Source organism: Lithobates pipiens, unplaced genomic scaffold (genome assembly GCF_037356315.1).
Source record: "Lithobates pipiens isolate NorthernLeopardFrog02 unplaced genomic scaffold, aLitPip1_a1.2 Scaffold_3, whole genome shotgun sequence".
In the NCBI taxonomy this organism is placed as follows: domain Eukaryota; kingdom Metazoa; phylum Chordata; class Amphibia; order Anura; family Ranidae; genus Lithobates; species Lithobates pipiens.
This window is the reverse complement of record NW_027507790.1, coordinates 256,370,756-256,387,328: the sequence shown is the minus strand read 5'-3', so window position 1 is coordinate 256,387,328 and position 16,573 is coordinate 256,370,756. Positions and strand designations below refer to the sequence as shown.

The window sequence follows — 16,573 nt, the reverse complement described above, 5'->3', positions numbered from 1 at the left end:
CTGAAGGATTCTAAGACCATGAGGAACAAATTTCTCTGGTCTGATGAAACAAAGATTGAACCTTTTGGCCTGAATGACAAGCATCATGTCTAGAGTAGGGATGAGCTTCGTGTTCGAGTCGAACGTACGTTCGACTCGAACATTGGCTGTTCGTCCGTTCGGCGAAATCCGTACTCTTGGTCCGTTCGCGTCAAAATTCGTGTGGCGCTCACGGCCCACAATGCACTGCGATGGTGCAGTGCATTGCTGGCTCATGATTGGCCAAGCATGCACTGTGACCCCGCATGCTTGGCCAATCGCAGCGCCAGCAGCGAGGAGAGCCATGATTGGCCACAGGCAGGATGCCTGTGGCCAATCATAGCTCGGGCTGTGTAGTGCACGCCCCACCCTATATAAGGCCGCCATTGAGGCGGCCTCGTGTAGTGTGTTGGCATCTGAAGCAGTGGGTGTTCTGTGTACCTTCAACACAGTACACACCGATCGTTTTTGGCTGATTTCCTATCTTGCTCTTGTGTAGTGGTTATTGTCTGTGCCCTGACCGCAGTATACACCACTATATTCACCTCACCTATATAGCTAGTGATCTATCTTTAATAATAGAGCTTGCAGTCAGTAGTGTTAGGAGATAGTGCGTGCTGTCTGCGTGCTCTGTACCCAGTACATACCGCTATAATCCACCTACATAGCTCTTCTCTATTTGAGCCCACTTGCCATCTGCAGGAGTTATTGGAAGTTGTGTGTGCCTCCAGCACAGCACAGTATACATCTGTATATACCCCTTTTATCTCTGCTGTTTTCTGGTTATTGTCTGCGTGCCCTGACCGCAGTATACACCGCAATATTCACCTCAGCCTAAGGCCCAATTTTTCTTCCCCTGTTTAACAGGGGCGTTGATGCAATGCTTTGCAGCAGGGCTAATTCCAACAAAAAAACTAGAGTATATGGAAGAGGTTGCAGTGTGGTGGCACCAGCAGCAGTGCCTAAGGCCAAATTTTTCTGCCCCTGTTTAACAGGGACATGTAATTACAATTCTTGATATAATATTTCACAGGAGGGCCCCTTCCTGTGCCCACCCAGAGTAACTGTGAGGACTTATAGTGTTGTGGCACCAGCACCACAACCACCAAAGGTCAATTTTTCTACCACTGTTCAACAATGGCATGTAATTACAATTCTTGATATAATCGTTCACAGCAGGGCGCTCCAGCGCCCACCAAGAGTCACTTTCAGGGCTTACAATGTTGTGGCAAAACCAACACCTTGTTCCGCCATTTCTGCAGAGCATATAGGGCAGGCCCCTACTTTCAAACATCCAACTTACATGTCTCCTACTTGCAAACGCAAGGAGACAGCAGCAAGTGAGATGAAAAAAGATGGACGACAAAACAAATTATACAGGGGTGATAACCCTTCCCTATGTTTTCCAAAAAGCTTAAAAATAGTTTTTTTGACTGGAGCTACACTTTAAAAATGTACCAGTTGAAAATTACAAACAGATTCAACTTAACACAACAAACCTACACAGTCCCTGTCTTGTTTGCACCGCCTGTATACTGCTGTTCTGAGTATATAGGGCCTGGGGGCCACACGCATTTCCTTTTTTTAATATGGGTACGGGGTTCCCCTTAATATGCGTACAAGACCCAAATAGGCTGGTAATGGGCAGGGAGGGCTACCCATGCCATTTTTCTCAATGATTTTCAACCATATTGCAGGAACCAGATATAACATTAAAACCGCAAGCAGTTTTAAATGGTGTTATTTCCGTTTAATGTAATTTTGTGCAGGGACTGTTCTAAACACGGGAAACACGTGGCACTTCACAGGCATACTACAGACACCCCCCAGGCACCATAATTAAAGGAATATTTCACTTTTTTTTTTCACTTTCATTGTCAGTAAAATCAGTGCTCCCGCCAAAACGGCCATTTTTAAAAACATTTTAGGCATTGACCCATGTCCCCTGGGGCAGGAGGCAGGTCCCCAAACCCTTTTTAGGGCAGTATCTTGCATATTAGCCGTTAAAATTAGCACTTTCCATTTCGAACGTTCGAGTCCCATAGACTTCAATGGGGTTCTAATGTTCGTAACGAACGTGGGGTCCGTTCGAAAGTTCTGGTACGAACCGAACCGGGGGGTGTTCGGCTCATCCCTAGTCTAGAGGAAATCAGGCACCACTCATCACCTGGCCAATACCATCCCTACAGTGAAGCATGGTGGTGGCAGTATCATGCTGTTGGGATGTTTTCCAGCGGCAGGAACTGGGAGACTAGTCAGGATTGAGGCAAAGATGAATGCAGCAATGTACAGAGACATCCTTGATGAAAACCTGCTCCAGAGAGCACTGGACCTCCAGACTGGCTTGAAGGTTCATCTTCCAACAGGACAACGACCCTAAGCACACAGCCAATATAACCAAAGAGTGGCTATGGGACAACTCTGTGAATGTCTTTGGGTGGCTAAGCCAGGGCCCAGACTTAAACCCATACCTCCCAACGTTTTGAGATGGGAATGAGGGACATCTATTAGCAAAATTAGTTGAGCATAGGACACACAACCCTGCCACGCTTCCTTAAAGGAGAATTATACAAAAAAAAAAAAATTAAGCCCACAAGTGTTTTTTTTTAACCACTGCTACTCCTTTATACTGGCTTTTGAAATTTATAAATGCATTTAGGGACAGACCCTCGAGTTTGGAGCCATGTTGAACCCGATTGAACATCTCTGGAGAGATTTGAAAATGGCTGTGCACCGACTCTCCCCATCCAACCTGATGCAGCTTGAGAGGTCCTGCAAAGGAGAACGGGAGAAACTGGCCAAAAATAGGTGTACCAAGCTTGTAGCATCATACTCAAAAAGACTTGAGGCTGTAATTGGTGCTTCAACAAAGTATTGCGCAAAGGCTGTGAATACTTAATGTACGTACATTCGATTTATTTAGTTTTTTATTTTTAATAAATGTGCAAAGATCTCAACAAACTTCTTTCACATGATCATTATGGGGGATTGTTTGTAGAATTTTGAAGGAAAGAATCAATCTACCGTATTTATCGGCGTATAACACGCACTTTTTCCCCCTTAAAAGCGGCCGCTGAAAAAGACCGAGCGCTGCCGAAAAAGGCCGAGTGCCGCCGAAAAAGACCGAACCGACTGTACTGTGTACTCGGCACGGCTCGGCTTGCATACTGGGCGGGACTGCGAGCCGAGCCAAGCCGAATACACAGTAGTCGGCTCGGTCTTTTTCGGCAGCGCTCGCTCCAGAAACAGCAGGGAGGCGGGACTACGAGCGGAGCCGAGCAGACGGCTCGGTCTTTTTCGGCGGCGCTCGGTCTTTTTCGGCGGCGCTCGCTTGGTCTGTCTCGGCGGCGGGATATTTAAACATGGGCAAGGCTGCAAACGGCGCTGGGCGAGCTGGAAATGACACTGGCAAGCTGCAAATGACACTCTGCAAGGCTGCAAACAGCGTTGGGCAAGCTGCAAATGACACTGATCATTCTGCAATGATGGACAAGGCTGCAGATGCACACTGATAAGGCTGCATTGACGGGCATTTAAATGTAAGTCTAAAGCCCCGTACACACGAGAGGACTTATGTCCGACAGACTTCCGAAGGAGTTCTGCCGGAGTTCTGCCGGAGTTCTGCCGGAGTTCCGACAGAGTTCTGACGGACTTTTCGACTGAGCGGACTTGGCCACACACAATCACACCAAACTCAGACGGATTCGAAAGTGATGACGTACGACTGGACTCGAATAAGGAAGTTCATAGCCAGTAGCCAATAGCTGCCCTAGCGTCGGTTTTAGTCCGTCGGAATAGCATACACACGAGCGAATTTTTCGGTAGGAACTGGGTCCGGCGGAGTTCCGTCGGAAAAATTTGAAGCATGTTCCATTTTCTAAAGTCCGTCAGACTTTTGCGAATCAAAAGTCCGTTGCAGCCCACACACGATCGAATAGTCTGACGGAATCATTCCGTCGGACTTTGGATGTTGAAAAGTCCGCTCGTGTGTACGGGGCTTAAAACTTTTTTCCTTAAAATGCCCTCCTAAACTTCGGGTGCGTGTTATACGCCGGTGCGTGTTATACCCCGATAAATACGGTAATCCATTTTGGAATAAAGCTGTAACATAACAAAATGTGGAAAAAGTGAAGCACTGTGAATACTTTCTGGATGCACTGTAAACCAGTTTGCTTGGTATTAGTTTGAAGAATTGATTAATGTTTCATCAGCAGAAGAAAAGCAGATGTCATACCTGACACAGAACAATCACATATCGATCATTACATGTTCCTTCACATAGTTCAGATGGTTCTACCACGAAATGTGCAGCTATTTGGCCTTTGATGTTTACTCAAAAAGGGTAGCCGTATTATTGCAGCACTTGCAGCAAAATAATAAAGTAGGAAGTGCCTACTATGTCCCTTTCTAACCAATGAAACCACAAAGCTCACGATTCAATCCCTGGTTATCTCTCGCCTTGACTGCTGCAACCCTCTACTCATTGGCTTACCTTTAAATAGACTATCTCTCCTTCAGTCCACCATGAATGCTGCTGCCAGACTCATCTACCTTACAAACCGCACAGTGTCTGCTGCCCCTCTCTGTCAATCCCTCCATTGGCTGCCACTTGCCCAACGGATTAAATTCAAAATACTAACAAGTTACAAAGCCATCTACAACTCTGCCCCCAGCTACTTCCCTAGCTTAGTCTCAAAATAGCAACCTAATCGCCCTCTTCGTTCCTCCCAAGACCTCCTGCTCTCTAGCTCCCTCGTCACCTCCTCCCATATCCGCCTCCAGGACTTCTCCCCAGCCTCGCCCATCCTCTGGGATTCCCTACCCCAATCTGTCAGACTATCTCCAAATGTATCCACTTTTAGGCAATCCCTGAAAACTTTCCTCTTCAGAGAAGCCTGTCCTGCCTCCATCTAACAACTGCACTATTTTCTCCATTAACTCATCCCCCACAGCTATTACCCTTTAGTATAACTTGACCCTCCCTCCTAGATTGTAAGCTCTAAGGAGCAGGGCCCTCTGATTCCCCCCTGTATTGAATTGTATTGTAATTGTACTGTCTGCCCTAATGTTGTAAAGCGCTGCGTAAACTGTCAGCACTATATAAATCCTGTATAACAGGGATATGCAATTAGCGGACCTCCAGCTATTGCAAAACTACAAGTCCCATCATGCCTCTGCCTCTGGGTGTCATGCTTGTGGCTTTCAGAGTCTTGCTATGCCTCATGGGACTTGTAGTTCTGCAACAGCTGGATGTCTGCTAATTGCATATGCCTGCTGTATAATAATATTACTAGTGCCAAAGGTGCTTCAACAAAGTATTGAGCAAAGGCTGTGAATACTTATTTTTAGTACATTTGCAAAAATTTCAAACAAACTTCTTTCAAGTTGTCCTTATGGGGTATTGTTTGTAGAGTTTTTGAGGAAAATAATGGAATTAATCCATTTTGGAATAAGACTGTAACATAACAAAATGAGGAAAAAGTGAAGCACTGTGAATACTTTCCGGATTCACTGTATGTGCATTTAGTGTATTTTAAGCATATTATTTACCTATAAAAGCCACCAACCAATCTCACTGATGGGCACTGAGCATAACGTGCCCCAGCTGGTGAGAACAAGCCCTTAGATCAGAATAAAAATGGTAACTCAGGATATATGATAATATATTATAGTTTCCCTTTAAAAATGATGAGAAGTTTACTATTATGCACAGAATTGTATATCTCCCTCTACCACATTCAGATGTAGAGGGACAGAGATAAGACAGTAATGGACTGTCCTCTCATAGCTCCAGAAATAATATAATATACAGTAATATAATATAATATAATATACAGTAATATAATATATACAGTAATATAAGATAATATACAGTAATATAATATATATATATATTGTAATATAATATAATATAATATGATAGTTTTCCTTTAAATTGAAACTTACTTTTAACCGCAGAATTTCATATCTTCCCTTACCACACTCAGATGCAGAGTTCTGGCAGGGACAGAGAATGAGATAAGACATGTCATGGACTGTCCTCCATCGCTCCAGAAATAATATTATTATTATTATTATAATACAGGATTTGTTTATGTTCACTGAAGGAGGCCTGGGACCTTGCTATATAATATTATAACATTTCTCAACCACTTGCCAACTGCCACATGCATATTTACGTTGGCAGAATGGCACGGCTGGGCAAATGGGCATACTTGTACGTCCCTTTGAATTTTCCGCCGCGTGGTCGCTGGCAGCACGCGCGACCCTGCCGCGAGCTCCATGAGTAGGATTGTGGGACTCGATGTGCGCAGGGATACCCGCGATCGTCTCAGATCGCATAATGTAAACCAGCATCTCCCCGTTCTGCCTAGTGACACTGTCACTGATCATAGCTCCATGCGATCGGGAGCGGTGATCAGTGACATGTCACTCGTAGCCACGCCCCCTAACAGTTAGAATCACTCCCTAGGACACACTTAACCCCTTCACTGGCAGTGTCATTTTTACAGTAATCAGTGCAATTTTATAGCATTGATCGCTGTAAAAATGACACTGGTCCCAAAAATGTGTCAAAATTGTCCCGAAGTGTTCGCCATAATGTTGCAGTCACGATAAAAATCGAAGATCGCTGCTATTACTAGTAAAAAAAAAAACTTATTAATAACAATGGCATAAAACTAACCCCTATTTTGTAGACGCTATAACTTTTGTGCAAACCAATCAATAAACGCTTATTGCGTTTTTTTTTTTTTTTTTTACAAAAATATGTTTAATATACGTAATTACGTATCAGCCTAAACTGAGGAAAGAAGAATTTTTTTATATTTTTTTGGGGGATATTTATTATAGCAAAAAGTTAAAAATATTGCCTTTCTTTCAAAATTGTCACTCTATTTTTGTTTATAGCGCAAAAAATAAAAACCGCAAAGTTGATCAAATACCACCAAAAGAAAGCTCTATTTGTGGGGAGCCACGTCGCAGGACCGCGCAATTGTCAGCTAAAGCGACGCAGTGCCGAATCGCAAAAAGTGCTCTGGTCTTTGGCCAGCCAAATGGTCCGGGGCTGAAGTGGTTAAACTCGGTGAGACGTTTACTATTTTACACAGCGTTTTATATCTCTACCTACAACATACAGAGGTTGAGTTCTGGCAGTGACAGAGATAAGACAGCCATAAACTCTCCTCACTTAGCTCCAGACACAATATAATATAATATAGCTTCCCTTTAAAATTGATAAGAAGTTTACTATTCTACACAGGATTGTATATCTCCCTCTACCACACTCAGACATAGAGTTCTGGCAGGGACAGAGATAAGACATGTCATGGACGGTCCTCCTCTAGCTTCAGAAAATTACGATAACATATCCCGCCGATGGAGATCGCAAACATCTTCCAGGCAATACAAGAGAACGTGAGTTTAAAAAATTATTATATTTTCTGTGTCACTGACAATAAGTGCCGGTTCACGCCAGTGCGTGGTGAGAGATCGCATGTGATTCGTACTGCACTGCAGTGCAAATCACATGCGATGTCCGTGCGATGTGATTACAGATAGTCTGGCTGAACTCGCAACGCATTTGGACCAAACTCGCTCCGGACCCTTTCTTTGCTCCGCACCAGAATCGGATCACATGGGTGTTCACTCCCATGTGATCTGATTAATGTCCAAACTGTCAGTTCGCAGTGTGATATGCGAGCTGAAATGGGGGAGTCATCAACATTGTACTGACACTCCCCACAGTTCTCATAAGGCAGTGTGAACTGCTGTGCGAGTTGGGTGCGATGCGGGAATCCGCAGTGGATTCTCAGATTCAAGTGTGACCCCGGCACTTATTCATATATTATTAAAGTGGTTGTAAACACTTACAAACTACTTTGACCTACAGGTAAGCCTAGATTAAGGCTTACCTGTAGGTGCAAGAAATATATTTGCAAAAAGACAGGCACCGATGTCTACGGCGCATGCGCCGTAGAGAGCAGCGTGCAGGCACACTGAGCATGCCGCTGCTAACAGCGATATGCCATTAGTGGCGGCTCCCTGCACATTCATGGGAGTGACGTCATCGCGGCTCCGGCCACTCACAGCGCCGGAGCCATGATACCCGGAAAGAAGATGGACGCTCAGTGGAAGAGGGGACAGCGGTGACATCGCTGGCTCCTGTGTCAGGTAAGTGACACATAATAGGCTTCTGTGCGATGCATAGTAGTCCATTATGCTTTACCTTTGCAGGGAGACAAAGAAGTAAACCCATCAGGGTTTACTTCCTCTTTAAAGACTGACCTAATTCACTGGCGTTCTTTATAAATATATATGGCTAAAAAAAAGAGTCTAAAGAAGCCCTATAAATAAATCCAGGGCCATTGCTTCTCATCCAGGCCCAACAGGAAGTGGGTCCTGATTAGGGTTGCCACCTGTCCAAGATTCTCCCGGACAGTTCGGGTTTGGAATTATGCGTCCGGGTTTCATACTGCCTAAAAACCCAGACACATTATTTGGACTGGACTATGGCTTCCCAGCAGGGTTGCTGGCTGCAGTTGTCTAAGCTGAGAGTGTGTATTACACTCTTTAACACTGTCCAAAGCCAGCACTAACACCCCCCCCCCCCCCCCCCCAATGCATACGTAAGTTCCCGCACATATGAAAACAGTGTTCAAACCACACGTGAGGTATCGCCCCCCCCCCAAACATACACAGACAGGAGAGGAGAGCGGGCGCAATCTGAGGTCTTTTTGACCCCAGATCTCATATTTAAGAGGCCCTGTTATGCTTTTTTTTTATTACAAGGGGTGTTTACATTCCTTGTAATAGGAATAAAAGTGACACTTTAAAAAAAATAAAAAAAGTAAAAATAAAAAAAGGTAAAATAAATACGATTTTTTTTATAAACGCGCCCGTCCCGCCAGAAGCGAACGCATATGTGAGTAGCGCCCGCATATGAAAACAGTGTTCACATGTGTGTGAGGTATCGCCGCAATTGGTAGAACAAGAGCAATAATTCTAGCCCTAAACCTCCTTTGTAACTCAAAACATGCAACCTGTAGAACTTTTTTAAACGTCATCTATGGAGATTTTTAAGGGTAAAAATTTGTTTCCATTCCACATGCAGGCTCAATTTTGAAGCATGACATGTTGGGTATCAATTTACTCGAAGTAACATTATCTTTCACAATATAAAAAAAATTGGGCTAACTTGACTGTTGTCTTATTTTTTAATTCAAAAAAGTGTATTTTTTCAAAGAAAAGTTGGCTTGTAAGACCACTGCGCAAATACGGTGCGACAGAAAGTTCTGCAACGACCGCCATTTTATTCTCTAGGGTGTCTGAACAAAATATATGTATAATGTTTGGGGTTTTGAAGTAATTTTCTAGCAAAAAAAAATTATTTTAACTTGTAAACAACACGTGTCAAAAATAGGCCTGGTCCTTAAGTGATTAGGTACCTGTAATAAAATAAATAAAATGGGTGACCTGTAAACAGATGACCAGGACAATGGAGGCGGGTGGAGACAAAAGAAGGACATTTTTGTGCGTTTTTAAAGCGTTCTTTGTGTGTTTTAAGCCATTTTTGTGTTGGGCAATACCCTCCCGTCGTGACATGTCCTGTCGTTGTCCTTGTATTTACTTCCTGGTTTTTCTGTGTAGTGTTGTGGTGTCTTGAGCCATGTCAAACTTTTTTCTCAAACCTTTTTGAAGCTTTTTTCATGTGTGTACAAGCTTAAAACCTTTTTGTTTTGGCCAATGGAATACAGTATCCTCTGTGACATAACATGTTTAGTCTTTGTATCTACTTCCTGTTTTTTCTTGCGTAGTGTTGTGGTGTCTTGAGCCATATCTGCCATGCCAATTTTTTTTTTCCAGGCCTCCGTGCTGCTTACTATCATTCTTCTAATGGGCACCACTGGGGGGTTGTAGAGGACCCTCACCAGGTGGATCAAAGTCTCCATATCCAACATGGACACTCCTGAATCCTCCATTGGGTTTACAGGCCTGAGGTTGCTAAGAGGAGGAGACTGGTTGCTAGGTGCAAACATGCTGGAAAAAAAACTTTAAAATGCACGTGTCACACATCTTTGGTTGCTACCTCATCCCTTTAAAACCGCGCTGGGAGGGCATCCAGGGACATCCTTGACTTTCCGAGGTTATATCGGAATGATGCCTGCAGCTACAGACATCATTCAGATATTGGCTTTTTCAGTCAGCGATTCCCTACACCATAAGAATGATCATAGCGGCTGTTCCACCGCTTGAACATTCTTACGGGCGGTGGGGGGACAGGGCGTCAGGTGCTTCTACCGACTCACCACCTATTTAAAGGAATTTTTACATTCCTTGTAATAGGAATAAAAGTGATCACATTTTTTTTTTCTTTTTAACCACTTGCCGCCCGCCCTATTACAAATTGACGGCGGCAAAGTGGTTTCATAATCCTAACCGGACGTCATATGACGTGATTAGGATTATGAGCCGCTGCGCGCCCCCGGGGGCGCGCATCGCGGCGATCGTTGTTGCGGGGTGTCAGTCTGACACCCGGCAACTACGATCTCGGTAAAGAGTCTCCGACGGAGACTCTTTACCATGTGATCAGCCGTGTCCAATCACGGCTGATCACAGTTTAAATGGGAAGAGCCGGTGATCGGCTTTCCCTCACTCGCGTCTGTCAGACGCGAGTAGAGGAGAGCCGATCGGCTGCTCCTCTGACAGGGGGGGTCTGTGCTGGTCGATTATCAGCACAGCCCCCCCGAGGATGCCCACACTGGACCACCAGGGACACCACTAGACCACCAGGGAAAAGGTAATAAAAATCCATAATCCTCCCTAGACCACCAGGGTGCCAGTCAGCACAATGGGTGCCAATCAGTGCCCATAATGGATGCCAATCAGTGGCCACAATGGGCATCACTGATTGGCATGTATTATTGTTTGGCACTGATTGGCATCCATTACTATAACACCGATGCCGCCTATGAGTGCCCACCTGTGCCGCCTTTGAGTGCCCACCTGTGCCGCCTTTGAGTGCCCACCTGTGCCGCCTATGAGTGCCCACCTGTGCCGCCTATGAGTGCCCACCTGTGCCGCCTATGAGTGCCCACCTGTGCCGCCTATGAGTGCCCACCTGTGCCGCCTGAGTGCCCACCTGTGCCGCCTGAGTGCCCACCTGTGCCGCCTGAGTGCCCACCTGTGCCGCCTGAGTGCCCACCTGTGCCGCCTGAGTGCCCACCTGTGCCGCCTGAGTGCCCACCTGTGCCGCCTGAGTGCCCACCTGTGCCGCCTATCTATGCCCACCTGTGCCGCCTGAGTGCCCACCTGTGCCGCCTATCTATGCCCACCTGTGCCGCCTATCTATGCCCACCTGTGCCGCCTATCTATGCCCACCTGTGCCGCCTATCTATGCCCACCTGTGCCGCCTATCTATGCCCACCTGTGCCGCCTATCTATGCCCACCTGTGCCGCCCACCTGTGCCGCCCACCTGTGCCGCCCATCCGTGCCGCCCATCCGTGCCGCCCATCCGTGCCGCCCATCTGTGCCAGCTATCAGTGCCAATTTGTGCCACCTATCAGTGTCCGTCCGTGTCGCCCATCCGTGTCGCCCATCCGTGTCGCCCATCCGTGTCGCCTATCAGTGCCGCCTATCAGTGCCACTTCATTGGTGCCACATTGGTGCCCATCAGTGCCACCTTATCAGTGCCCATCAGTGTAGCCCCATCAGTGCTCATCAGTGAAGGAGAAAACGTACTTATTTACAAAGTTTTGAAACTGAAACAAAAAAAAACATTTTTTTTTTCAAAATTTTCGGTATTTTTTTATTTGTAGCGCAAAAAATAAAATTCGTAGAGGTGATCAAATACCACCAAAAGAAAGCTCTATTTGTGGGAAAAAAATGATAAAAATTTCATTTGGGTACAGTGTAGCATGACCGCGCAATTGTCATTCAAAGTGCGACAGCGCTGAAAGCTCAAAATTGGTCTGGGCAGGAAGGTGTTTAAGTGCCCAGTATTGAAGTGGTTAAAGTGTCAAACTAAAAAAAATAAAAGTAAAATTAACAATAAAATATATATATATTTTTTAAAGTACCCCTGTCCCCGTGAGCTTGCACGCAGAAGCGAATGCATACGTAAGTCCCCGCACATATGAAAACAGTGTTCAAACCACACATGTGAGGTATCGCCACGAACCTAGAGCGAGAGAAATAATTCTAGCCCTAGACCTCCTCTGTAGCTTAAAACATGTAACCAGTAAAAAATTTGAAAGCGTGGCCTATGGGGATTTTTAAGTACCAAGGTTTGGCGCCATTCCACGAGCGTGTGCAATTTTGAAGCGTGACATGTTAGGTATCTCTTTACTCGGCGTAACTTCATATTTCACATGTAAAAAAATTGGGCTAACTTTAATTTATTTCTTTGTTTTTTTTTAAAGCATGAAACTTTTTTTTCGAAAAATTGCTGTGCAAATACCGTGCGAGATAAAAAATTGCAACGACCGCCATCGTATTCTCTAGGGTCTTTGCTAAAAAAACATTATATATAATGTTTGGGAGGTTCTATGTAATTTTCTAGCAAAAAAATTGAGAATTTTACATGTAGGAGAGAAATGTCAGAATTGGCCTGGGCACAAAGTGGTTAAACCCATATACATATTAATTATACAGGTTCTGTAGCTGATTAAGGGGGTAATTAAACTCACTTGGTGCCTTATCTGCATTGCATTAGCCTCAGAACCTGTGTAAATCAAAGGTGTTTGGGTTTAAAGGGATGAGGTGGCAACTCAACACACATTAGGCGCTCCCATTGAATTTAATTAAAGAGGAAGTAAACCCTGGGCGGCTGACCCATCCTCCAAAGCAGGATTGCTGTAAACTGCCTTTTGATGGTAAGGCGCTGTTTGGCCAAAAAAAAAACTGGAGACTACCATCTCCAGGGTTACAGGAGGAAAATCAGGGCTTCTGCCCCAAGATCGAAGGTCCAGATGCCAGAGGGGGCAACCATCCAGAGGAGCACCAAACAGGTACTGGGATTTCGGAGCCCTTCGCCCATCCAAGGACTACAAAAGGCGCTGGAGGGGTATACAGTCAACCTTCGTAAGATCGCAGAGAGCCAAGACCCCTGCGGCTCCCCAAGATACCCAGAAGCCCTTTTAACGCCAGGCCCACCCAGGAGGCAGTTAGAGCCAGGTGGCTCAAAGTGACCCAGCAAGACCACTGCCAAAAAATGGCGGATTCAGTCCACAGCAGCGCAAGGCCATTATTGGTTGTTCAAACAGCAGCCTCCAGAACTACCTCAAGATGCTGAATCAATCCATCTGGATAGACTCAAGATGGAGTATCTCCATACTATAATCTAGGTCATTCAACCAGGAGACTGGAGGATTTCAGTGGACTTGCAATATGCCTATCAGCATGTCCCGATCCTTCAGTCATACCAGCAGTTCCTCAGTTTTGCATTGAGGGACAGGCATTACCAGAGCCAGCTGGAGCCTACACAGAATATGGACTACCTGCGGGCCCAATTCAGGCGGCCTCAGTTTTTTTGCCACCTCAAACTCTCCAAAATCAGGGAGATGTTCCAACAGGCATTGGCTGCACCAGTGATGTCAGCATCCCAGTGCATGAGTCCTCTCGGGACAATGGCTTCATGTATTCCGATGATCCCCTGCCAGCACAGCAAGGTGGGGCCCACCTGCGAACAACTCAAGATCCAGGGCAGAGGGGAATTTCCCACTCGGCCTAGTTTCCAATATTCTGGAACTTCAAGCAGACTTCATGGCATTGGCCACCTTGCTGCCACACATACAGGGTCACCCAGTCCTGCTCCCTGTGGACAACACGACAGCAGTGTCCTACATACAGCGACCAAGGTGGGAAGCAAAGCCTACCCTTTTGAGAAAGGTGGGACCAATCATGACATTGGCACAACAACATCTCCCAGATTGAGGTCAGAAATTAGAAGCAGATTGCCTATCCAGACAATTCATGGACCCCATTTATGAGTGGGGGTGTTCGCAAGATGAATATTTTTGCCTCCTCAACTATCTGCAACGTGAGCCAATTCCTCTCATGCTACCCTCATCCGCTAGTGGAGGAGACAGATGCCTTTTACCCATCCTTGGGTTGTGCAACTGGCCTATGCCTTCCCTCCAATTTCTTTAATCCTGAAATCCCTGAGGAGATTTTTGACAGTCATCAGTTTTTCCTTACTGGCCTCACAGACCATGGGTCTCTCTGGCAATGGATCTCAGCATGAGTACACTGATCACTCTGCCGGGGACTCCTCATCTCCTTCTGTCTGAAGGAGATGCCCTACATCTGCAACCATCACGACTGACCTTGGCAGACTGGAGATTGTAAAGCAGGGGTTACAAGTAGTGATGGACGAACTTCCGATGGGACGTTTCGCGAACACGGAGCGCGAACGCGGCCGATAGTTCGCGAACTATAACGTTCACGGCGGGCCCCATTGACTTCAATGGGAGGCGAACTTTGCAAACCTACAGGTCAAATTTGCAGCCACAAAATAATTACTAGCTGTGCAAACATAGTCCCACCACATGGCCAATGACATAACACATGTATGAGCTGAATCTGGGATCGACAACTACAAGCATTCTTTTTTTATATGTGCAATTGTGACAATTCAGGACTGTGGAGCGCATGAAGGCAATGGAGGAGAGGGAAGTTCAGGGTAGGCAAAGAAGAGGGTGCAGGAGATGATCACCAGCAGCGTGACATACAGCAATGACACCTGCACCGTGATAGAGAGCACTGACACCAGCACCGTGATATACAGCACTGGCAGTAGCACCGTGATAGAGGGCACTGACATCAGCAGCGTGACATACAGCAATGACACCTGCACCATGATATACAGCACTGACACCAGCACCGTAATAGAGAGCACTGACACCTGCACCGTAAGCAGCCCCAGGAGGAAGTCAGCATAGCACAGGGATGGTGGGAGCCCCTCATAATGAGCATAGCACAGGGATGGTGGAAGCCCTTCATAATATGCACAGCAGAGGTACAGCCCCAGGAGAAAGTCAGCACAGCACAGGGATGGTGGGAGCCCCTCATAATAAGCAGCCCCAGGAGGATGTCAGCATAGCACAGGGATGGTGGGAGCCCCTCATAATAAGCAGCCCCAGTAGAAATATGACACCGCTCAACCTCTTCAAACAGGAGGGTACGGGCATATAGTACGATGTGCTTTTTTTGGACAAGGAAGTAAGCCAAATGAAGAAAGAAGGTCTGTGTGCTCGAATAAAAAAAATCGTTTATAGACATATACATGGTCTACTGGTCACATGTGTTGAATTCCTCCGAGATCCATGCCTCATTCATTTTTAGAAATGTGAGGTAGTTAACATTGTCGTGAGCTAGGCGAGTACGCTTATCGGTCACGATCCCCCCTGCTGCGCTGAACGTCCTTTCGGACAGGACACTGGACGAGGGGCAAGCCAACAGTTCGATTGCAAATTGGGCAAGCTCTGGCCAGAGGTCAAGCCTGCCCACCCAGTAGTCCAGGGGTTCATCACTCCTCAGAGCGTCCACATCGGCCGTTAACCCGATGTAGTCTGACACCTGACGGTCTAGGCGTTCCCTGATGCTGGATCCGGATGACACCTGTCGATGGGTCGGCTGAAAGAATGACCTCATATCAGAAGTCACCAACACATCTTCAAACCGGCCTCTTCTTGCAGGCGCTGTTGGATTGGTACCCGCAACTCCTTCTCTGGGAGTGGGAATTGCTCCTCTGCCAGCGCATGCAAAAGCAGAATGCAGCATTTCTCGAAGCAAGGCCTGGAAGTGCTCCATTCTGACAGCCCTCTGTGACAGCGGTAACATTTCCACCATTTTGTGTTTGTACCGGGGGTCTAAGTACGTTGCCACCCAGTACTGGTCCTTGACCCTTATGCTTTTTATACGGGGGTCCCTATTAAAACACTGGAGCATGAAGGCCCCCATTTGCACTAAACTGGAAGCGGTGTGGTGGCCTGGCTCCTGCTCATCATCCAGGATAATGTCGTCCTCTTCATTCTCCTCTCCCCATCCACGCACAACAGGGATCCCAGAAAGGTTTAAAGCAAGCTCTTCTTGCTCCTCCTCATCCGCCCCGACTCCATCCTCCTCTGACTCCTCTTCAGACTCCTGTTGTTCACTTGTCTCAGATAGAGTAGCCCCCCCCCTGGGAATTCATCCAGCATTGCGACTTCCTCTTCTTCCCGCTCCTGCTCCTCCACCACTTGATCAATGACATGACGCAATGCACGCTCCATAAAGAAGGCATAAGGTACCATGTCACTGGTGGCGCCATGGCTGCGACTGACCAGTTTGGTGATCTCCTCAAATAGCCGCAGAAGTCTGCATGCGTCGCGCATGAGCAGCCACTGGCGCAGTGAAAAAAAAACAGCTCCTCAGAACCTGTTCTGCCGCAGAGTTCATACAGGTAGACGTTAGGCTGCTCCAGCAGAAACGTGCAGTTATCGAGCATATAGAAGGTTGAGTTCCATCGCGTTGGGCAATCGCAAATAAGACGTCTGACCGGCAGATTGTGTCGCC

General features: G+C 46.4%; 1 protein-coding gene across 6 annotated transcripts in view; it reads left to right on the top strand.

The window, feature by feature from the left end:
• Positions 1–16,573, top strand: part of SLC14A1 (solute carrier family 14 member 1 (Kidd blood group)) — an 86,677-nt gene that overhangs the window by 31,738 nt on the left and 38,366 nt on the right. The window contains exon 1 of one of the 6 annotated variants that reach the window (XM_077463082.1): positions 6,949–7,102. The exons of 4 other annotated variants lie outside the window; for them this stretch is intronic. Coding sequence is in view for 1 of the 2 variants with exons in the window: in XM_077463077.1 (XP_077319203.1) it covers positions 7,396–7,434 (39 nt within the window). In the remaining variant the exon portion in view is untranslated. Of the gene's footprint in view, positions 1–6,948; positions 7,103–7,335; positions 7,435–16,573 lie in introns of those variants that run through there. One more of the 6 variants, XM_077463077.1, reaches the window with a different exon arrangement.